Genomic DNA, 22,936 nt, shown 5'->3' on the forward strand with positions numbered 1-22,936 from the left:
CCAGCCCTGCAATCTCTGAAATGCAATGTAGTAGAGCCCAGATTTCACACTATTAGCAAAACTATATGAAAAATTAGATCCTTGGTATCCTAGTACCTAGCTGAAGGCATTGCTTCTGTAGAAGGGATATGATATCAAGCTTGTAACCCCAGAAGCAGCCTCGGGATGTGAACTCTCTCTCTCTCTGGTGGATAATCGAAGTAGATTTATCAGTGATTCCCGATGAGCCTTGTCCAGGTATAACAGATAATGCCTCCCAAAATGCGGACACACAAAGAAAATAAACAAGAAGACTTTTTTTTCTTTGTGAGCTCTTTACTGTTTGTGCTAACATGTAGCTTTTAGGAATTCAAAACTGTAGAAAAGTGTGAACTCTGGGAGATTCTGAAAATTTAGCTAGTAGCAGGATCTTCACATTTCTAGTGATCTAACAGTCAGATTCAGATCTCATAGCTCCCTCTAGACCGAAATCTCATTGCGGGCAGGGAGCGTGTCTGCCAACTCAGCTGTAGTGTGCTCTGCACACATTAAGCGCTCAGTAAATATGAGTGATTGATTATATCCTTAGAATAACGTCATGCATTACAAAAGGCGCTGAAAGGGAAAATCTGCATTACCATTTTAACCAATAGAGCTGCCTAACTACAAATAAAATACATGTTTTTTTAACCATGCCAGATGACAAAGCTCTTTATTCTTCCCTTACTATAGATTTAATCAAATATAAAATTTTACTATTTACAGGTTTATTTGAAACCCTCCCCGGTCGGGTCCAATGTGAGATGTTATTAAAGGCCACAGAACAATGCTTTAATACACTGGAGCGAGCAGAAATGTTGCTATTGCTCTTGAGGCGTTTCCCTGAAACGGTAGTGCAACATGGGGTAAGAAGTGACTGCGTGTTTTCACTGTGCGTATTTTCAGGCTAGGAGGGTGGCAATCATTTAAGACTGTTCCCTGTTTTGACAGAAATGCCTCAAGTCTTGTATATCAAGTTGAAAATAAACGTAATTTTAATTCTTGATTCGTAGTCTGTCCTGTTGGACCTTCTTTCATGTTTTGGGGGATTCGTTTGGTTTTTTTTTGAGAATTGAAACGATCTTTTAGTCGTGCATTTACAGGGCAAGTGCATTTTAGCAGTGCCTCATTGTTATGAGCAAAACTGATTTGCCACCCTGATAGTGACAGCACTGTGTACTTTGCAGGCTTAGGAAACACGGAGCTAGGGGATCACTAAAGCAAAAATTTCCTTTAATCCAAAATGCCTATTGACTGCTTTAACTCCCAAGGCTTAGGAATCCTGAGATCCGGAGGTTTTCTGGCTAGGAGGCAGGAGACATTGCTTCCCAACAGGTGTACTGAAGCACACTTGGAGCCCTCCTGATTTGTCTTGTTAGAGGACTGTCACATTTTAATTTGGCATGAGTGCTTCCTAGTTTAGGCGTTTATCTACTTATGCACAGTGCAATGATGGCTCCTTGAACTGGAGAAGTCTACTGCTATACAACATCATAAAATGAACAACCTTTGAAGAAACCTTCAATATCCCACTTAACCCTCACACACCCATGGACTATTTATTCATCCAATTGAAAAGATTGGGTAGCGCTGATTTTGTGTAAAGCACCCCCGCTAGAAGGCAAGTGTGCTGCCACTGATTCACTCACTGTGTTTTGTTTTGTTTTTTCCCATTTGTAAAATGGGGTTAGCAGAACCTGCCTTTTCCCTGCTTCACTGTGTAGATTCATTCGTCCTCATATAATCTTAATCAAGTCTGAATCATGCTGATCTTTCTCTCTGATGTAGAATTTTCAAGTTTTATTTCCATTTTGAACCCCGTTTAACCAGGTAGGCCTTGGGGAGACTTTGCTTGAAGCTGAAAATATTGAAGACCAAGAGTCCCCTGTCAACTGCTTCAGGAAATTATTTGGTAAGATAAGAATCGTGGTGTAGATCACTCTTCAGTCTTGATGAGAACTCTCAAAAGTTTGCTTCTAAGGCAATTTTACAGCTATCTTCCTATTTGGCAGATGATAAGATTTTTGAAAACCTAAAATAACAGCAGTAGCAGCAAAGCTATACCCATGTGGGATAACATTACCATTAGCATTACTTAATTGGCAACGTATAATTCTTAGTGTAAAATTAGTCTCAAAATAGCACTTCTAAGCAAACTCTTATTTTTATGCAGGTAACAAAACAATTTAACTTTGGTTCTCTCTTCTCCATTAGTCTGCGATGTTCTCCCTCTAATAATTAATAACCCTGATGTTCGATTGCCTGCCAGTTTGTTATACAAGTATTTGAACAAAGCAGCTGAATTTTATATTAATTATGTTACAAGATCTGCCCAAACAGAAACCCAACATCAAGGTAGGTGCATCACTAAAAAGTTAAATTGATTACATACATTTTAAAAATAAAGGCCTGTGAATGTAGTAGTTGACAAAGATGCTTCATGCTGCTTACCTCGTGTTACAGTTGGATAATATAACAATTTACTAAATGACTGTTGTAATTTTAACAGGGATAGAATATTTTACTTTTAAAGAAAATGAAAATAAAAGGGAACTGAGACTTTAATGGCCATGTGCTTTTGGCAGATAAAGAAATTTCAGATTTGATGACTGGTGTTCTTTAAGTATCAGATTACCTAAATATTTACTTAAAATTCTTTAATGGTTTACCTATGAGGATGAAAATACAAGTAAACTAAGTGTCAGCCCAGGCACTAATGCTTCTTTTGGGCCTCCATCACTGTAATTTTAATTTCAGTTGAGTTAATCTAGTGTAGAAAAAATACATTTTTCCAAGTATTGGCCAAGGTTTTTTAGATCTGCCAACACATCTCCTTTATTATTCAGTTTATATTTAGTTGAACCCTGTTTTAAAGACTTATCAGAAGATATATAGCTTTTGTAAAAAAAAAAAACCTGAGATATGTGGATTTATTGAGTGCTTACTATGTGCAGAGCACTGTACTAAGCCCTTGGAAAAGTACAATAGCATTTAATATGCATCAAGGATTCTACAATCTAACAATTGTTAATGTTCATTTAAATGTGTTCCTTTTGTTAGGCTCCCTTTGACCTCTTATCTTCCCACCCAAACCCTGTCCTCCCCTTGTCTTTCCCATCTCAATCCTGTGCCCAAGTTAATATCCAGAGCTTTTAATTGACAGTAGGCATAGAGTGCCCAGCAGCTGGAAGCTTGTAATAATAGGCAGAAATTAAATGGATTAAAAACCATATGCTTATGCTCCCCTTAGGGGGAAGAGTTACTTCAAATTAAATATTAAGTAACTTTGAAATCAACTTTTTAATGCTAAAAGGATTCAGAGCTACTTGGTTTGTATAAGAATTCCATATGAAGTGGTATCGCAGTAGTGAGTGGTTTAGTGTGTGTCTTAATAATAATATTAATTCTTTCTTTAAGGTGCACAAGATACTTCTGATCTTATGTCCCCTACCAAACGCAGTTCACAGAAATACGTAATAGAAGGACTGACTGAAAAATCATCCCAGATTGTGGACCCGTGGGAGAGGTTGTTCAAGATTTTGTCTGTCGTAGGAATGAGATGTGAATGGCAGATGGATAAAGGAAGACGGTTAGAAATGCCCTTTGTTCTTGGATTGGGTTTCTCTTGCAGCTTCTCCCATGTGAGGGTTGGACAGGGTGAATTTAAGACATTTGGTTCCCTTCATATTTGGGTCCAGTGGTCCAAAACTGGCAAGCTCTTGCTAGAAAACCTCTTGAGTTGAGTTCTGCTTCAGAAGGCCTGGACTTTACTTTTTTATTGTTTAGATTTTTGCCGGGCTGCCCCAGGGGCACGTACTCTTCCAACCTCAATGGCAGTCAGGTCTCCTCAGTAGTTCGGTCACATTTTCAGCTGATAGAAGAGTGGCCGTATCTTCATGAGGTTAAATCAACTTCCACCTGAAAACTAACATGCAGAATCCACATCTTTTGAAACAACAGAGAGATGTTATTGCAATAAAGTATTTTGAATTGGTCTGATGGTATATTTGACTGGGAGTTTATGTGATCCTGTGCATCTTCTGATTGCTGAGGTGTCTCTCTAAATGATAGCTTCTGTCCCTCGCATTGCATCCAGCTTGCCTGAACTCTGTCAAGGTTGCCCTGGGCCTATTCCGTCTCCTCAGGTGGAAGCAGTTTGGGAATATATTACTGAGGAAGTGGTAAACCTAAATACAATCTGTCAGTCAAGCCATCTGCTGACCTCCTTATTTCAGAAGCCTTCTCTAAGACTTCACTGCCCCTGTTCACCCTCCCTTCTGTACTGCCTATGCACTTGTGTCTGTACCCCTTAATCAATCAATCGTATTTATTTAATTTATTTATTTAACTTACTCCACCAAGTTCCGGGCCTCCGGTACCACAGTAGTGTTCGATGGACTTGGGAAGGGAGTACCAAGCCTCTGGAGCAAAGGAGAGGCTCAGGAGAAACGCTGTAGGATCTGCCAAAAGCCAGGTGGACTTCACCAAATGGTGCCCATGACATCCTTAGATTAATTCTGCCATCAGTTGCATCTCCTTGTCCTGAATTCTCAAGGTCATCTCAGTGATCACCGTAGACTCAGAGAATCTCCCTCTTGTTTCTGTTCAAGTTCAGCAGATTTGAAGCGTTGTTTTTCAGGCAGATGAACTCAATTCCTTCTCTCGTGTGTCCTGGCTGAGCAGCTCAGGTTCACTGACGTTATCTTCACGTCACCCTTCATCTTTCAGGAGCTTTGGTGATATTTTGCACAGAATGAAAGATCTCTGCAGGTATATCAGTAACTTTGACAACGAAGCCCATGCTAAGTACAAAAGCCAAGTTGTGTATTCCACAATGCTGGTCTTCTTTAAAAATGCATTCCAGTATGTCAACAGTATCCAGCCATCTCTCTTCCAAGGTTAGTTCTCTTTAGGAAAGAACTTTCAGGATGTATAACCATTCAAAACCATTGGACTTAAGATGTTTATAGGGTCATAAATCAACACCATTTTTGTATCAAGGAGGTTGCAGGGGTTTCTCGATTTGTAAATGCAACATCACGAAAGAACACCTTTAGATAGGTACGTATTTCCCTTGTCAACCACAGTCTTGAGTCTCTTGCCCAATTTTCAGTCAACCATTTTGGCTACCACAGTATACAGTTTTGAGTGATTGTGAACTTCCACAGCTGTAGATAATTTTTCCTCTCACTTTCTGACGGGATCATTCTTCCTAATATTGCTTTGGAGATTTCGGTGATGTAGAATAATGTTCTGAATTTTCAATTGCAGAATCCTGGAATTTTATTTGATTATCGTACATTAGTAAAGGTTTCGCAATTTTACCTATTTAAAAGGTAATTTTTGTTTTCATTCATTGTTTATTTAGGTCCAAATGCCCCAAGCCAAGTTCCACTTATTCTCCTTGAAGACGTGGCAAATGTATATGGCGATGTAGAAATTGATCGTAACAAGCACATACATAAAAAGAGGAAGCTTGCTGAGGGAAGGGAAAAAACCATGGTAATGTTTTGAATTGTTCCGTTTTTAACAGATGACAGGTTGGCTTTTGACAGTTTACTGCAAAGAACCTTCTGATAGCTTTGGAGTAATCACAGCAAAAAAATGTAATTGGAATTGTTGACGTACACGAGGCTTAGGTCATTTAACTATTTAGCCTTGAACAACATGGAACTTGTAGGCAGAAATCCTAAAAGATAACAATTTTTCCAAAACCAAAATCAGAATAATCCAAGTAAAAGTTCTGGGGGAGAAAGTGCTTCCTAGAATTACTGGCCTTCATTATAAAATGAATAGAAAAGATGTTTGCCAATTATAAGAGCTACAGATGCAACAAAATGTAATTTTGTGGAAGTGCAGTCTTCTTTGCAATCTGAAGACACGTGTGTGCGCCCTCTGATATCCGACAGCATTTACATTATACAGTCTAGCTTCAATAGAGCATTTTTCTGCCTCTCTCTGATTGACTGTTGGCGGGAGTTTACCCTCTCAAATTTGTCTCTCTCCCACCCTCCACTTGATTGTTGAGAATTCTTTGTTTTAGTGGTTTCTCCTTTACCATCTTGCGTGAGACTCTCATTCTAAAAGTTGGGCTCTGTGTTAACGGTGTTGTAAATGAGGAGCTCATGAACTTCATAAGAGCCACGCTCCCAAAACAATAACATATGTAACAGTGCTGGAAAGCATGCTGAGTGACACCATGTCTGGAAGAGCATGACAAACAGTAAAGAGTTTATCCCCCTCTCCGTATATAAATGAGGTAGCATAATGTAAAGTTGATAAGCAATTAAAGAGGCATTGAATTTAAAAAGTCTAGTGGAAAGAGCAGAGGCCTAAGAGTCAAGAGACCTGGATTCCAGTCCCAGATCTGCCAGTGGCCTGCTGGATGACCTTGGGCTAGTCACTTAACTCTCTGTGCCTCTGTTTCCTCGTCTGTTAAGTGGGGGTAATAATACTTGCCTCCCCGTACTCCTCAGGGATTACGGACAAAATACGGATAGGGACAGAATGAGGTAATTGATGTAAAAGCCCTTTGGAAAAATTCAAAAGCACTTGTAAATGCAAGATATATGTTATTAATGAGAGTCAGGCTCTGCAGTAAGGGGCGGCATGGGCTGCCATGAACTGTTGTTGTATTGTACTCTCCTAAGGGCTTAGTACAGTGCTTTGCACACAGTAGGCACTCAGTAAACGTGATTGAAAGAATTATTGGAATCACACCATGTACCTTCCGCAGGGTTGGAAGAAGGTTCTCTAATTCCCTAACAGCATTCTGTCCAAAACACAAGAAAAAAAGTGTTACGGAAAGAATTCTCCTGTAATGTGGATGTTAGATTTTTGCAAAAGGCTGCCTTAAGGAAAGCTCACGTTGTAGTACTTATTGTATCCGATGCTGTGCTATGCCCAACTATTTTGACGCTGATTTGCACTGCATCCAGACAGACTGGCATGGTCAGAAAATCATTCCATAATTTCCTTTCGGTGTTCCGGACAAAACACGTAGCAAAAACATGTTGTAAGGGAACTGGCGTTGTGATTTTGCAGTATATTTTACTTTGCGGAACTGGCGTTGTGATTTTGCAGTATATTTTACTTTGTGATGCTCCTCAAAGTTTAATGTTTAAGTTTAGTAGTTTGTTTTTCATAGCCAAATTGTTATAGCCAAAATGAGCTTTTTTATTCTTGCTGCTGTGCTATCTTGACTCGAGTGAATTCAGTATTCAGACTGGTAGTGAACCTCACAAACTCTGAAAGGGAGAGAAACATGTTGTTGTTCTTACTCCTTAAACATTAGAGTTCAGATGACGAAGAATGTTCAGGGAAAGGAAGAAATCGCCACATTGTAGTTAATAAAGCGGAACTTGTCAACTCCATTGAGGTACTGGAGAGCTTTAAATTGGCACGAGAGAGCTGGGAGCTGCTCTATTCTCTAGATTCCCTTGATAAGGGTAAGGCATCTTCTTGTCAAGAACAGTGTTTTACCGTTTTTGTGCTGCTTGTGAATGTTTTCAACCACCGTGCCCCCTCGGCAAGGCCAGACTATGGTCCATTTGGGCCCAGGGCAGAGAAAGTCGGGTAGGTTTCTGGTCAAAGCATCCTCTCCCCATTGCACCCCCACCCTGTACTCCATCCCTACACCCCCCACCCACCTCTTCCTCTGTGCACATGGCCTCCTCCCCATCCCCGCTGGAGACTTTAGCTACACAAAGGTGAGAGTGAGGGTAGAAGTGACTGTGTGGACTCTACTGTGTGAGAGAGAGAGAGATATTTACCCCCTTTATCACAACACAGGCACACCAGGTCGTAGGGATCAGATTAGTATCAAAAGGATAGCAGCATTGTTTCTGGGGTTCCATTTTGGAGACGAAAACCCAATCAGCAGTTCACGTGCTCAGTATTACCCTGTGCCTTTGAAGGGGAGCTGTATTTATGGTTTCATACTTTTATCATTCCTTTTTTTCCCCTCCACAGCACCTGTAAATATTGAGGGGATTCAGTAATCTAGAAAATTCCCATGCCCATCCTCTGTGTAATATCCAGACGTCAGCATTTTTCGGCTGGGTTGTGAAGCCAAGTAAATCTTCTGTAGTATAATCAGGAACCCCAAAAGTCAAAAAACACATTAATAATAATAATAATGGCATTTGTTAAGCGCTTACTATGTGCAAAGCACTGTTCTAAGCGCTGGGAAGGTTACAGGGTGATCAGGTTGTCCCACGTGGGGCTCGCAGTCTTAATCCCCGTTTTACAGTGAGGCGCAGAGAGGGGAAGTGACTTGCCCAAAGTCACACAGCTGACAATAATAATAATAATGGCATTTCTTAAGCGCTTAGTATGTGCAAAGCAGCGTGGCTCAGTGGAAAGAGCACGGGCTTGGGAGTCAGAGGGCATGGGTTTGAATCCCGTCTCCGCCACTTGTCAGCTTTGTGACCTTGGGCAAGCCGCTTTACTTCTCTGGGCCTCAGTTCCCTCATCTGTAAAATGGGGATGAAGACCGTGAGCCCCATGTGGGAGAACCTGATCACCTTGTATCGTCCCCACCCCCCAGCGCTTAGAGCAGTGCTTGGCACGTTGTAAGCGCTTAACAAATACCATCATTATTATTATTATGTAGAGTCAGCAAGAGCGAAACACTCCATTGTTAGATTATTCTATAGTCAAATTCTGAAACTGTGTACGTGAAAATGTCCTCTTTAGAGCTTTCGTGGAAGATTCAAGTATATTTTGCAGTGATTTTTTTTTTCAAGCCACTTGGAGGATAATATAATAAACTCCACTGTATACTAGTTGAAAAGCAAAGGCTTTGAGGCAAAACATATCTGGGAGGATTAATGTGTAGACAGTCACATTTGCAATATTATTTTTGTGAATTATTTTCACGTTGGATTTTACTCTTTTATTGCTTCTGAAATCGTAATTTGTTTTCTGGTTCCCTCCACAGAATTTACACGAATTTGTTTGTCATGGAAAACAGATACTTGGCTTTGGTTGCGAATTTTCCTCACGGATATGATTATCTATCAGGTAAAATGGAAGGCAAACCCCAACTTCTTTAATTTCTATGGACTATTCCCTTGTGGGTTCAGCTTTATTCAATGCAAGAACTTGGAACACACTATTCAGTAGCCTTTGGAATGCATTTGAAATTCAGCTGTTCGTAATGCCAGGATAATGATAGTTCTCTGTCATCTGAAAAATAGCATTCAGCGGAATCAGGCCGCAGACTGAAGAAAAGCTCTTCGTGGGTCAAATATGGGGCCCAGCTGGCCAAACCCCAATTAATGAGAGGCTCAAACCTGGCCTTTCACCGAGTCAGGGCTGTATTTGCTTGGTGTACTAGGGTAAATAAAGTTTTTTCAGCGAGTGGGAGGGCCACACTTAACCATGGCATAAAAAGCAGATGATAATAATAATAATTATTATTATTGTGGTATTCAAGTGGTTACTGTGTGCCAGACACCGTACTAAGCACTGGGGTGGATACAAGCAAATCAGGTTGGACACAGTCCCTGTCCTCACAGCAGGCTCACAGTTTCAACCCCTGTGTTACAGATGAGGTAACTGAGGCACAGAGAAGTGACGTGACTTGCCCGAGGGTACACAGCAGAAGTGTGGCAGATCTGGGATGAGTTCACAGCCGCATCCCTACGGCTGCAGGAGGCATACAGATATTTAATAATAATAATAATGATGGCATTTGTTAAGCGCTTACTATGTGCAAAGCACTGTTCTAAGCGCTGGGAGGGGATACAATCAATCAATCGTCTGTATTGAGCGCTTACTGTGTGCAGAGCACTGTACTAAGCACATGGGAAGTCCAAGTTGGCAACACAGAGAGACAGTCCCTACCCAACAGCGGGCTCACAGTCTAGAAGGGGGAGACAGACAACAAAACCAAACATACTGACAAGACAGAGAAGTCAAGTGACTTGCCCAGAGTCACACAGCTGACAAGTGGTGGAGCTGGGGTAATAATAATAATAATAACAATAATAATAATAATAGTATTTGGTCCCTCAAGCCCCGGCCTGCATCTTTAGCCCTGCTCAGCCATCGTAGCATTCATACTGCTGGTCACAGGGGGACTGGATGAAAGAGTGAGGGGGGTTTTGCCCAAACCATCTCCTCCATCAGAAAACAACTCAATTGCAATATCTCCTGTCTTTACCACTATGCAAAATTCTAAGCCAGGAGGCAACTCAGGATATTAGGTGTTCATTTGTTGATGAAGCAGTAATGGTGCTCAGCAATTGATGGATTTTCTTTTATTGCAATTTAAGCACTTACTATGGGTCAGGCCCCGTATTAATGATCAGTGCTTAGAAACCGTGCGTGACTCATAGTAAGCACTTAGACACCATCGTTGTTATTATTATGATGATTGTATTTGTAGCTATTCCCTGCCTACTTAGAAATCAATCAATCAATCAGTCGTATTTATTGAGCGCTTACTGTGTGCAGAGCACTGTACTAAGCGCTTGGGAAGTACAAGTTGGCAACATATAGAGACAGTCCCTACCCAACAGTGGGCTCACAGTCTAAAAGGGAGGAAGAGGATACGGTGATGGTGACTACAAAAGCGGCACCCGAGATAACGTTTGGTCTCAATGTTTTGATACTATAGCCATGGTTTCTGCTTTCAGAAAGGATGCCACAAATGAGATACAAAATAGCATGCAACTTGTGGGAAATGTACTGGGCCTCTAACCAAGTGGATGTACTGAACAAGAGCATTCAAACTCAATTCCATCCCATCCTAGAGTCTAATATGCTTAGAAAGAGAACGTATCACTTAACTTCCCTGTGCCTCGGTTTCCTCATCTGTAAAATGGGGATCAAATCCTACCCCTGAGAAGCAGCGTGGCTTAGTAGAAAGAACCCGGACGTGGGCGTCAGAGGGTGTGGGTTCTAATCCCGGCTCCACCACTTGTTTGCTGTGTGACCTTGGGCAAGCCAGTTAACTTCTCTGAGCCTCAGTTGCCTCATCTGTAAAGTGGGGATTAAGAGTGCGAGCCCCACGTGGGACAACCTGCTTATCTTGTATCGACTCCAGCGCTTAGACTAGTGCTTGACACAAAGTAAGTGCCTAAAAAATAGCATCATTATTTATCATTTACTCCCTCCTCCTTTGACTGTGATGCCCATTTGGGATAGGGACTGTGTCCAACCTGATTATTTTGTATCTACCCTAGTGCTTAGTCCATTACTTGGCACATAGTAAGTGCCAAATAAGTACTATAATACATTGTTAATAAACAATGCCCGCCTCACCAAACACAGACTTGACTGACAAGTAGAGCTCACCTGTAGTGCTTAGTCCATTACTAGGCACATAGTAAGTACCAAATAAGTAGTATAATGTATTGTTAATAAACAATGCCCGCCTCACCAAACACAGACTTGACTGACGAGTAGAGCTCACCTGGGGAACCTTATCTTGTGATACAGGAACAAAAAGGAAACCAGTAAAGAGCAAACAAGGTGACAGAGTGTGTTGGTTGCTTATAGGTTGTTTCAGACCGTCATAGCCTGGAATAGGATCTTACTGTCAGTAGTGTTACCTTTGAAAATGGCCACAGCTATATATGCTTCCTGCTGTCAAAAAATTGCTGTCAAACAATTTACTCACGGTACCTCACACTCATCTCTCCTGTTGACAATCTTTGGCTCACACTCTCCCTCTTGCCTGGATCTATTATTGTCAATATTATCACGATTACTTTTATTACTTCTGACCCCCGAGGCGTGTTCTCTTTATCAGGGTCGTTCTGATTTCCATTTTATTCTTTTGAAGGGACAGTATAAAAAGGCAGTAGCCAGTCTGCACCACTTGGCAGCACTTGAGGGATCCCATTCCCAGCAGCCGATTCCGGGTCAGGGGACCCTAGAGCATCAGCGCGCGCTCATCCAGTTAGCCACCTGCCACTTCGCCCTCGGCGAGTACCGAGTAAGTAGCGTGTCATCCGTGTTGGATTGGTTTCAATAGGGTGAGCTAGTTGTTACATTTATTATTCAGCAGGTTTTTTCCCCACTTGGAGTTTGGTCTCTCTTCACTTAGTCTCCACGTGAACAGACCGGAGAATGCGCTTTATTGCTCTCGTTGAGTTTTTTTTTTTTTTTAACTTTTTCCTCCATCCGAACTGGAGAGATTGAATGGATAGATGATACATGCCTTTATAAGATAAAAGGACTAGGCTCCTTTGCTTCGTGAGGGGGTTTTCATTTTTTCTTAAAAAAAAAAAAAAAAAAAGCCAAGCCCCTTGAGTCTCAGGGTTTTACACTCAGTTCCTGCATAGCCTGTGTTTTCGCTTTGCGTTTTGGCTAGGACACTGTTAGGAAATTAGAAAATATTTCTCTGCCAGCGGGAGCCTCTTTGGATACAGTGGTACACGGTGTGGGAAGACATGGTCTGTGCATATGCATGCAGCCTTGGATATGGTGAGTACTACTCTACAAGATTTCCTTAACGCAGCTTTTGTAGGAGCACCGCCCCCGTGCTATCGGAGAACTGAGTGTACCTCCCTCCTTCCCCTTTTCGTCTTCACTTATCCCGCTTCCCCGTTGGGGCCTCACTCATCCAGCTTCCCCACTGCCCCCACCCTCACACATGCCCCCTGTCAAATGCATACAAAAAGTAGTCATCAGGCCCAGCCCGACATCCTTCCAGGGGAGCACAGGGCCGCGGTAGGGGATAGGAGAAATTTCTGATTAATAAATAGATACTTTCTCTGGACGCACGGTTGACCATATTGGCTAGATGCCCCCAGAAGGTTCTGAGCCCCATGTGGCATGAAGACTGCGTCCGACCTGATTAGCTTATGTCTACCCCAGCGCTTAGAGTAGTGCTTGACACACAGTAAGTGCTTAAAAAATATGTTTAAAACACAAGAGATTCCCATTTGAAATTTTAAATATATCTGAAATACTGGTGGAGAGTGCATTGCACATTCTTTCTCCTGCTTATAGAAGGCCGCCTTAGGCATTTGCAGTCACATGACATCACCATTACCTAGGTGCCCGAACTTTTAACTGTTGTGCTGCTTGTTTGTTTCTGCCTTATCCCACGTTTCTCCGGACCTTGACAGAACTGCATGTTCTTGAAGCTGAATAATTACATCGTACATATAGAACTGAACTCCGTTCCTTTTCCAGTTCAGCCGACCGTAATGAAATGAGCAGCTAAAGATTTTGTTCTGGGGGCTGCTGCCCAGGATTTTTCAGATATAAACGTTGCCTCATATTTTCCTTGCACTTGCCCACTGCGAATGTCTACATGTATTTGGTTACATCTTTGAATTAGAACAGCGGTTTTGGATTCAGTTTCCCTTTTTCTCCCCCTCCTCTTCGTTTTAGATGACTTGTGAGAAAGTCCTCGATCTGATGTGCTACATGGTGCTTCCCATACCGGATGGAGGCAAACCCCAAGAGGAGCCATCCAAAGTGAAGCCCAAATTTAGAAAAGGTAGAGTGGCAAGATTGGGTTTTACTTATGCGGTTAACTTCAGTCAGTCAGTCAGTGGTATTTATAGAGCACTTACTGTGTGCACAGCACTGTACTAAGCGTTTGGGAGAGTTAGGCTCGTTCCCTGCCCACATTGAGCTTACAGTCTAGAGGGGAGAACAGACATTAGTATAAATCCATTCATTGTCATATTTATTGAGCGCTCACCGTTGCAGAACACTGGACAAAGCGCTTGGGAAGTACAAGATCGGCAACATATAGAGATGGTTCCTACCCAACAACGGGCTCACAGTCTAGAAATAAGTAATTTATAGTATATCATTTAAAGCTTGCTGAAGTTCTACCAACTTCTTTTGGACTGTACTTTCCCAAGCACTTAGTACAGTATTATTACTCTGTAAACAGTAAGCACTCAATGAGTACAATCGATCGACAGACTGACTGATTAGCCCCCAGACCCGTTGGTTAATATAAATAAAGCATCTTTAATCCTTACAGCCCTTTATTTTTGGTTTAAGATAAATTTTCCTGAAAATTCCCAGGTTTTAAATTTTTGGAGGTTTTCCCTGTCAGCAGAGATGGCAATCAGTAGAAAGCCAGATTATACTTTTTCTAAAAGTGGGGAAATTTCTGTAAAAACGTAAGTGAGATGGGATGCCCAAGCGTTGTGTTTCACAGTGTTCTTTCCCTACACACCCCACCTCCCCCCAGCCCTGATGTCCTGACACACAAGGAGGGGGCTGGGGTTGAGCGGTGCCTGCCTGAGTTGGAAAGGTGTGGTTCCGAGTCCCTTCTGATTTTTCCATGTGACTTTCTGGGAATCAGTATAAACTGCAATACATTCCTGGAAAAAAAAATGTGGTGCGTAAAACCTGAAAATGAAGGATTCGATCAAGAATGAGGATATGATAATAATAATGGCATTTATTAAGCGCTTACTATGTGCAAAGCACTGTTCTAAGTGCTGGGGAGGTTACAGGGTGATCAGGTTGTCCCACAGGGGGCTCACAGTCTTCATCCCCATTTTACAGATGAGGTAAGTGAGGCCCAGAGAATCAGTCAATCGTATTTATTGAGCGCTTACTGTGTGCAGAGATGTGAAGTGACTTGCTCAAAGTCACACAGCAGACGTGTGGTGGAGCCGGGATTTGAACCCATGACCTCTGACTCCAAAGCCCATGCTCTTTCCACTGAGCCACGCTGCTTCTCTGATGATTATGATCTACTTCCTTTCCTATCCATTGCTCCAGGTTTTGCAAGGCTTACCCTGTTGTATTTGATCGTACAGTCATTCCCGTTAAATGCTCGTGTGTTTACACTGTCTTCCTCTTAAGGATTTTGAGGGCAGGGAGAAGTACAGTGCTCTGCACACAGTAAGCGCTCAATAAATTCTCATGAATGAATGAATAAATGAAAGAAGAAGCAGTGTGACCTAGGGGAAAGAACACGGGCCTGGGATCAGAAGACCTGGGTTCTAGTCCTGCTTCTGCCAGTGGCTTGCTGTGTGATCTTAGCTTGGGGCAAGTTACTTAACTCCTCTATATTTCAGTTCCCTCATCTATAAAATGGGGTTTAATACCTGTTTTCCCTCCTACTTAGACTGTAAGCCCCACATAGGACAGGTACAGTGTCCGACCTGATTATCTTACATCTACTCCTGCACTTAGAACAGTGCTTGGTAAATAGTAAATGCTTAATGGAATTATTATTATTATTATTAATTGTCTACATTCTGTCTTCCTCCAGTATGCTTAGAATTACATTTGGTGATTCTGCAAAGTGAACAACAGTGATGTTGGTAGGCAGTAAAAAGATTGAACCCAGCCAGGAGAACGTTTAATATTACTTTCCACAAGATGTTGATTTTAGAATATAGATTCAGATTATAACCATCATTCAGGATAAAATACTCCAGGAGTTTCTGGTATTGGATTTTTGGTGGATTTCAGTCTCCATTATTGAAACTAATTTATACATCTGCTTTAATTTCAGGCTCAGAACTGAAACTACTGCCTTGTACCAATAAGGCTATTATGCCTTACTGTCTTCATTTAATGTTGGCGTGTTTTAAGGTAAGCCTAGAGTTGATGGAGTGGATAGAAGCAACATAGCCTAGTGGGTAAAGCCCGGGCCTGGGAGTAGGAGGTCCTGGGTTCTAATTCCGGTTGTGCCACTTGCCTGCTCTGTAGTCTTGAACAAGTCATTTAACTTCTCTGAACCTCAGTTTCCTCATCTGTAAAATGAGGATTAAATCCTCCTCCCTCTAACTTAGACTGTGAGCCCCGTGTGGGACATTTACTGTGTCCAACCTGATTATCTTGTATCTGCCCCAGTGCTTAGTACAGTGCTTGTAGTAAGTGCCTAACAAAAACCATAATTATTATAAACCAATCTTTAAAAAGTTCCCTTAATCTTAAAAATCTCTCCATTCATTTCTGACTGTTCAGGAAAAAAAACTCCCCCCAAATTTTAAATAGCGCTGTGTATTTTAAAAATGGATAAACCTTTTATTTTATTCAGCTATGAACGGGAAAAGATCACTTCTGTCCTCAATAATTCTTGAATAAAATTTTGGATGCGCAAGACTAAGTCTAGTCTTTAGTCCTTCTGTAGGCTCCCAAACAGCTCCCTTGGAGCTGTGCAGCCATAAGGCCATGCAAGCCTACTGAGTTGCTGCTGTTGCTGCTGCTGATTTTAAAAGGAAGAGGAGCAAGAGTAGGGCAGCCCAGTGGATAGACCACAGGCCTGGGAGCCAGAAGGATCTGGGTTTTAATCCCAGCTCTGCCACTGGTCTGCTGTGTGACCTTGGACAAGTCACTTCACTTCTCTGGACCTCATCCATAAAATGGGGACTAAGGCTGTGAGCCCTATATGGGGCATGGACTGTGTCCAACCTGATCAGCTTGTATCCACCCCAGTGCTTAGTACAGTGCCTAGGACATAGGAAGCACTTAAGTAATCATAAAAAAGAGGCAAAAGTATATTGAGACATGAGAATGATAGGGTGATTGTGAAATTATGAATTAATGCAATTAGCAGATAAATTAGCATGCATACTCTGGCTTCTCATAAGCCTATGATCTTTTTGGTTTAGGAGTAAAATGGCATTTTAATGTATTTAATTTAGTAATACAGGGTGAGCCCACTGTTGGGCAGGGACTGTCTCTATATGTTGCCAATTTGTACTTCCCAAGCGCTCCCCAAGTGCTCTGCACACAGTAAGCGCTCAATAAATACGATTGATGATGATGATGATGATGGAAAACCATGCCGTGTTGTGATTTTCTAGCTCAAGGGTATATTTGTATTTTTTCTTTGCAAATTGCAGTTCACGCTCGTGTGATGTTGTCCTGTAAATACAGCTCAGGCAAGAACAGTTCAAGTTTCACGAGGATGAGTTTCATGAGTGAAAAGAAGGGAGAGGGCAAGCTTGGCTTTTAATCCCCTGCCTCTAGGCTGAGATTTCCTGCCGAGGAGCCTGCTGCCATTTCTGTTAAGTTTGTTCCTTACAGACAGTAAATGGAGACCACCAGCTGAGCATTCCCATATCTTCTAGAAGCCAGCTGATGAATTATCATACTGAGCCCTGCATTAGAGACCTAGACCACATGTTATGGTCACCTTGTAACCTCCCCAGCGCTTAGAACAGTGCTGTGCACATAGTAAGCGCTTAATAAATGCCATTATTAGTATTATTATTATGGTGTATTTTCCTCTGGGCGGAATTACTACGCAGCTGGTCATTGTGTGAGCTTTATGCCATCAGTATTGAACACTTTCTTGGGTTTCTAATGGAATATTTGGCACCTTCTCCCTTTCTCGTATTTATATTAGGCTAGAAAATGAATACAATTCAGTGTAATAAAATGGAGCCTTTCATTAATTAGTTTGGCAATACCCATTTAGACACAGTTTCATCCTCTCAGAAGTGCTCGTGCGTGGAGAGCAGGCAGTGGGACCTGAAAGGGCCATGTTGTCAAAACATAAAATTATGGTAGAAGAAAATTTCAGATGTGAAGTAAATGGCAGAAGTATTTCTTGTTAAATGTGGTAGCATTCCCCAAACTATTGATGCCTTTAGACTGTGAGCCCACTGTTGGGTAGGGACTGTCTCTATATGTTGCCAGCTTGTACTTCCCAAGCGCTTAATACAGTGCTCTGCACACAGCGCTCAATAAATACGATTGATTGATTATCCCACTTAAAAAAATGAAATGTGTGAAAGGTGGTATTTTGAGGAAGTGATTTTTGATCTTTTCATATACTCCTCCGTATATGCTGTCCTGATCCATTCAGTGCATGCCTTTGTTTTGCAGCTAAGAGCGTTCACAGACAACAGGGATGATATGGCTTTGGGCCACGTAATTGTGTTGCTTCAGCAAGAATGGCCACGGGGAGAAAACCTGTTCCTGAAAGCTGTCAACAAGATCTGTCAACAAGGAAATTTCCAGTATGAAAATTTTTTCAACTATGTCACAAGTATCCTTTTTCTCATTAAAGGCCTGGGCCGTAATGAAAGGCCTCGATCAAGAATGGGTGAAACGCAGTACAAGTAGAAAGCCGACGATCTAGCCCTCAGTTATAAACGACTGGTAGTACAGTGTTCTGCATACAGTGAGCGCTCAATAAATACCACCGACTGACTGACTGGTACCAACCACCCTCCATTACTAAAATTAGTGATTTTCCAGGCACTGCTACCTGGAACTAAGGACATCTTTGCAGGTGCTCTAGGGTCTCCCACTCCAGACTCCGGGCAGGAAACGTGTCTACCGGCTCTTTTACGTTGTACTCTCCCAAGCGCTTAGTACAGTGCTCTGCATGCGGTAAGCGATCAATATAATTGATGGGACTGCCAAAATCAGCAGTCTCAGTAGAAGAGATTACTGGCTTTTCAAGGTTGCGCTATTAGGGAGGTGTTTTTCATTTGGGGGGGACGTGGCTGGCTGTTCCAAGGGGCCTCATTTATTTTCCATTTCTGTGACTGAAGACTGCGGAAGTGCTGGCCAGCATTGGGTCAGGTAGCGGTGTTTACTGAGCACCGTACCATCCTTTCTCTCAAGGAACTATTTATAAGTTGGAAAGATACGACAGAATAAGCCAAAATAAAGGTCCATTTGAAATAAAATACAGTCACACAGGACTCAACAGTTAAGACAGTCAGTGGTATTTATAGAGTACTTAACTGTGTGCGGAGAGTACAATGCAATGGAGTTCGTAGATACATTCCCTGCCTACAAGGAGCTTACAGCCTAGAGAGGGAGACAGACATTAAAATAAATTACGGGTATTTTCCGTGAGTGCTGTGAGATTGAGGATGGGGTGACTAGCAAGTGCTTCAAAGCGCATAGGTGATACAGAAGGGAGAGGGAGAAAGGGAAATGAGGGCTTAGTTGAAGTCCTCTTGGAGGAGATAAGATTTTAATAAGGCTTTGAAGGTGGGGAGAGTGGTGGTCTGTCTCAGCAATAGAAATTGTACCCCCCTTGGAATTGATGACCGTCCTTTAACTCTACAGGTATTGTATTCATTTTCCTTTAAAAGAACTTTTATTCGGTTACTGAGCACTTACTGTGTTCAAAGCACTGGACTAAGCGCTTGGGAGAGTACAGCAACAAACAGGCACATTCCCTTGCCCACAACGAGCTCAGTCTAGAGAACCCTATAACCCAGACTAACTGGGTCCTATCTCAAATTCCTCATTAGGAAGAGAATACTCATTTGGAAAAAGTGGAATCTGGGTTACTATTATTGGCCCAATTGTCTCCTCTGGAGCTAAGGTATCCCGTTTGGTTCAGTTTTCTGTCCTATTTAGGATGAGCAACACTAATCTATCAATACCCTGTTTGAGGACGATCCCTCAGGGTTTGTGTTTCTAGGATTTCTATGTGATTTTTGGATTGCGCCCTTATCCTGGCCTACAGATATCGATATGCTGGAGGAATTTGCCTATTTAAGAACCCAGGAAGGAGGAAAAATCCATCTGGAATTACTGCCCAATCAAGGAATGTTGATCAAGTAAGGATGCCATTCGTTTACCGCTACCTGTTGTGTGTGAGACATAAATGGTTGTATACTTGGTTTCTGTGTGATTGTGGGAAACCCTTACTGTATGACCCATTTTGAAAAGATAATGGAAGGCGTCCAACGCGGGAACTAGTTCTTTTGTAAACAGGCTGGTTTGGAGTGTCGTCCAAAGACATAAGCTTGTAGAGGGCCTTGGCTTGCTTTTCCAGTATGACATTCCCAGTTTGAATTGTGCTGCTTCTGTCATTTTGAGAAGGTTTCCACTGGGTAAAAATATATATGTGTGCATATATATATATATATTTTTTTGCTTTCCAAAATCTTGCAGAATGGCATTTAGACCTACAGGGCTTGATGTATGATGAGTTAAGTTCACTTAGCTTGTAAAAACCTCCGCTCCATAACTTCACAAATAGGACAGGCCAACTGGGCAGGCCGGAGCCCCTATCAAGAAGCCGTGCTGCGCAGGGTCTTGGTGGGACCCTTCTTCCACTGAATCAAATCCACCCTGTCAGTGGGAATTGTGCCAATCACCCAGATGGGCCAGGTGATTGGGGTGAGCGGTCACTCATGGCCACAGCATTTCTTGCATCCAGACTACAGCAATTCTTGCCAGGACGACTCTGCCTTGAATTCTGCAAATGGACACACACTGTCCCCCCTGGTTTTTTGGGTGTGCTGTTTTCCTGGTGTTTTCCTGTTTCCCTCAAGCCACTGCTGAGGGAACTTCGGCGCAGCACAGAAGTGGAGGATGGAGAGAGTCTTAAAGGACTCTGAGCTTGTTTCTCTGTCTCCCCCAAGGAGAAACAGAAAAGATTGCCTCAGCCTAGCTCTTCTTCCTCCATGGTAGCCTTCTTGGGATTTCCTTGCCAAGTTGGGGGGATCGAGAAGTGGGGAGAAAAGCAGTGCTTCTTTCTGGATCTCCAGGGCAGGGAAATTTTGAGGAACCAGCCAAGCTCTCCCTCTAGCATCAGATTGGCTTGGGGTCCTGGCACGTTTTGTAGGGGCCATCAGAAAGGCATAGTTTTTTTCAGAAAATACCAAAGGTGACGCAGTTCAAATTAAAGACATTACACATTTGGCCTGCTTTTAAGAATTCTAATAATTCAGCTGTTTGGGCCAAGTGGGCCAGCCTCCCTGCTGGTTCTTTTCTCCGGCACTTGCTCCCTTACAGCTGTTGTTGCGTGAGAGGTGGGTGGAATAGTTGCTTCAGGTCCGGTGATGTTTACGGTTAGTGAAGAAGCTACCACCCAAACCTTTCCGTGGGAATGTCCTTGTAGGTTGCTGTGTTACAGGTTGTGGGAGTGTCTCTGTCCAAGAGCCTAATTGCTACAGCTCTTATCATACTAAGTGATGATAATAATAATAATGGCATTTGTTAAGCACTTACTGTGTGCAATGCACTGTTCTAAGCTGCTGGGGAGGATACAGGGTGATTAGGTTGTCCCACGGGGGGCTCAAAGTCTTAATCCCCATTTTACAGATGAGGTAACCGAGGCACAGAGAAGTTAAGTGATTTGCCCAAAGTCACCCAGCTGACAAGTGGCGGAGCCAGAATTAGAACCCGTGACCTCTGACTCCCAAGCCCGGGCTCTTTCCATTGAGCCACGCTGCTTCCCTTGGAGAGATCCAAGAAGCATGATGTTGAGTAGGAGTTCCACCCACTCAGACTGGATTTAATCTGAGGGGTATATACAGGTGTGTGTGTGTGTATATATATATATATATATATATATATATATATATACATACACACACACACGTATATATATACACACACACACACACACACATGTATATATATATATACACACACACACCTGTATGTGTATATATACACACACACACACACACACACACACACACACACACACACACACACACACACATATAGGTATATAGAGAAGCAGCGTAGCTCAGTGGAAAGAGCACAGGCTTTGGAGTCAGAGGTCATGGGTTCAAATCCCACCTCTGCCACTTGTCAGCTGCAGGACTTTGGGCAAGTCACTTCACTTCTCTGGGCCTCAATTCCCTCATCTGCAAAATGGGGATTAAGAATGTGAGCCCCACATGGGACAACCTGATCACCTTGTAACCACCCAAGTGCTGAGAACAGTTCTTTGCGCATAGTAAGCGCTTAATAAATGCCATCATTATTATTATTACAGTTGCTTTAAATTATCGGTGGTAATAGGGGCTGGAGAGAACATGGATAATTGAAATTCACAATGAGCCAAAAAAAAAACCAAACTCCTATGAGCCATTGGTTTCAGCCTTCCACCCCTCCAACCCATTTACCAGAGCTCTTTTTAACAAGTTGCAAATTTGCCATACAATTGAGAAGCAGCATGGGCTTCCGGATGGAGCACAGATCTGGGAATCAATCAGGAGGACCTGGGTTCTGATCCTGGCTCTGCCACTTGTCTGTTGGGCTAGTCACTCCGTGCCTCAGTGACCTCATCTGTAAAATGGGGATTAAGACTGAGCCCCATGTGGGACATGACTGTCCAACCAGATTAACTTGCATTTACCCCAGCGCTTAGTACATTGCCCAGCACATAGTAAATACCATCAACAAAAAAACCCAGGCACAGGCTCTCGGTGGCCCACAAACTATCAATCAATCAATCAATCAATGATATTTATTGAGCGCTTACTATGTGCAGAGCACTGTACTAAGCGCTTGGGAAGTACAAATCGGCAACATATAGAGACAGTCCCTACCCAACATTGGGCTCACAGTCTAAAAGGGGAAGACAGAGAACAAAACCAAACATACTAACAAAATAAAATAGAATAGATATGTACAAGTAAAATAAATAAATATGTACAAACTAGATTATCAACCCTGGATAATGGAGTGTTGGCTTCAGTTCATTCATTCAATCGTACTTATTGAGCACTTACTGTGGGCAGAGCACTGTACTAAGCGCTTGGGTAGTACAAGTTGGCAACATATAGAGATGGTAAGCGCAGTTCTAGTCTGAAATCATTCTAAACTACTCTTAAACGACACTGAGTGGAGATCAGATCGAACAGACTAGATATTGACATCATAACGTGATCAGAGTTCATAAAGACCTTCCCTTTATAGCTGTGGAATTTCATGCCACTCTTCAGGGCTAGTGGTCAGGATGTATTTGTGGGTAAGAGATTTTTTTTTAAATAGAGAGCAGGGCCTCGGGGTTATCTGGGCAGAAGTTTAAAATATGAAATTTGGAGAACTTGACCCAAAGAATTGGGTTGGGTTCCTGAGGAAATATGAAATTTGGAGAACTTGACCCAAAGAATTGGGTTGGGTTCCTGAGAAAATATGAAATTTGGAGAACTTGACCCAAAGAATTGGGTTGGGTTCCTGAGGAACCCCCAGAGGAAGGAGGCTTGAATGATAGAGGCCCTTGAGAAAAAGAATTCAGCCTTCAGGGCCTCTG

At 42.4% G+C, this 22,936-nt stretch overlaps 1 protein-coding gene across 3 annotated transcripts in view; it reads left to right on the forward strand.

Annotated features, from left to right (window-relative positions):
- Nucleotides 1–22,936, forward strand: part of INTS10 (integrator complex subunit 10) — a 32,953-nt gene that overhangs the window by 6,175 nt on the left and 3,842 nt on the right. For all 3 annotated transcript variants that reach the window (XM_038746135.1, XM_038746137.1, XM_038746136.1), the window contains exons 5-17: nucleotides 745–884; nucleotides 1,849–1,930; nucleotides 2,233–2,373; nucleotides 3,436–3,607; nucleotides 4,747–4,916; nucleotides 5,387–5,520; nucleotides 7,313–7,466; nucleotides 8,960–9,042; nucleotides 11,813–11,965; nucleotides 13,372–13,480; nucleotides 15,473–15,552; nucleotides 17,797–17,959; nucleotides 19,403–19,496. In XM_038746135.1, coding sequence (XP_038602063.1) covers nucleotides 745–884; nucleotides 1,849–1,930; nucleotides 2,233–2,373; nucleotides 3,436–3,607; nucleotides 4,747–4,916; nucleotides 5,387–5,520; nucleotides 7,313–7,466; nucleotides 8,960–9,042; nucleotides 11,813–11,965; nucleotides 13,372–13,480; nucleotides 15,473–15,552; nucleotides 17,797–17,959; nucleotides 19,403–19,496 — 1,675 coding nt within the window. The remainder of the gene's footprint in view (nucleotides 1–744; nucleotides 885–1,848; nucleotides 1,931–2,232; nucleotides 2,374–3,435; nucleotides 3,608–4,746; nucleotides 4,917–5,386; nucleotides 5,521–7,312; nucleotides 7,467–8,959; nucleotides 9,043–11,812; nucleotides 11,966–13,371; nucleotides 13,481–15,472; nucleotides 15,553–17,796; nucleotides 17,960–19,402; nucleotides 19,497–22,936) is intronic.

The sequence above is a fragment of the Tachyglossus aculeatus genome, chromosome 5 (genome assembly GCF_015852505.1).
Source record: "Tachyglossus aculeatus isolate mTacAcu1 chromosome 5, mTacAcu1.pri, whole genome shotgun sequence".
Lineage (NCBI taxonomy): Eukaryota > Metazoa > Chordata > Mammalia > Monotremata > Tachyglossidae > Tachyglossus > Tachyglossus aculeatus.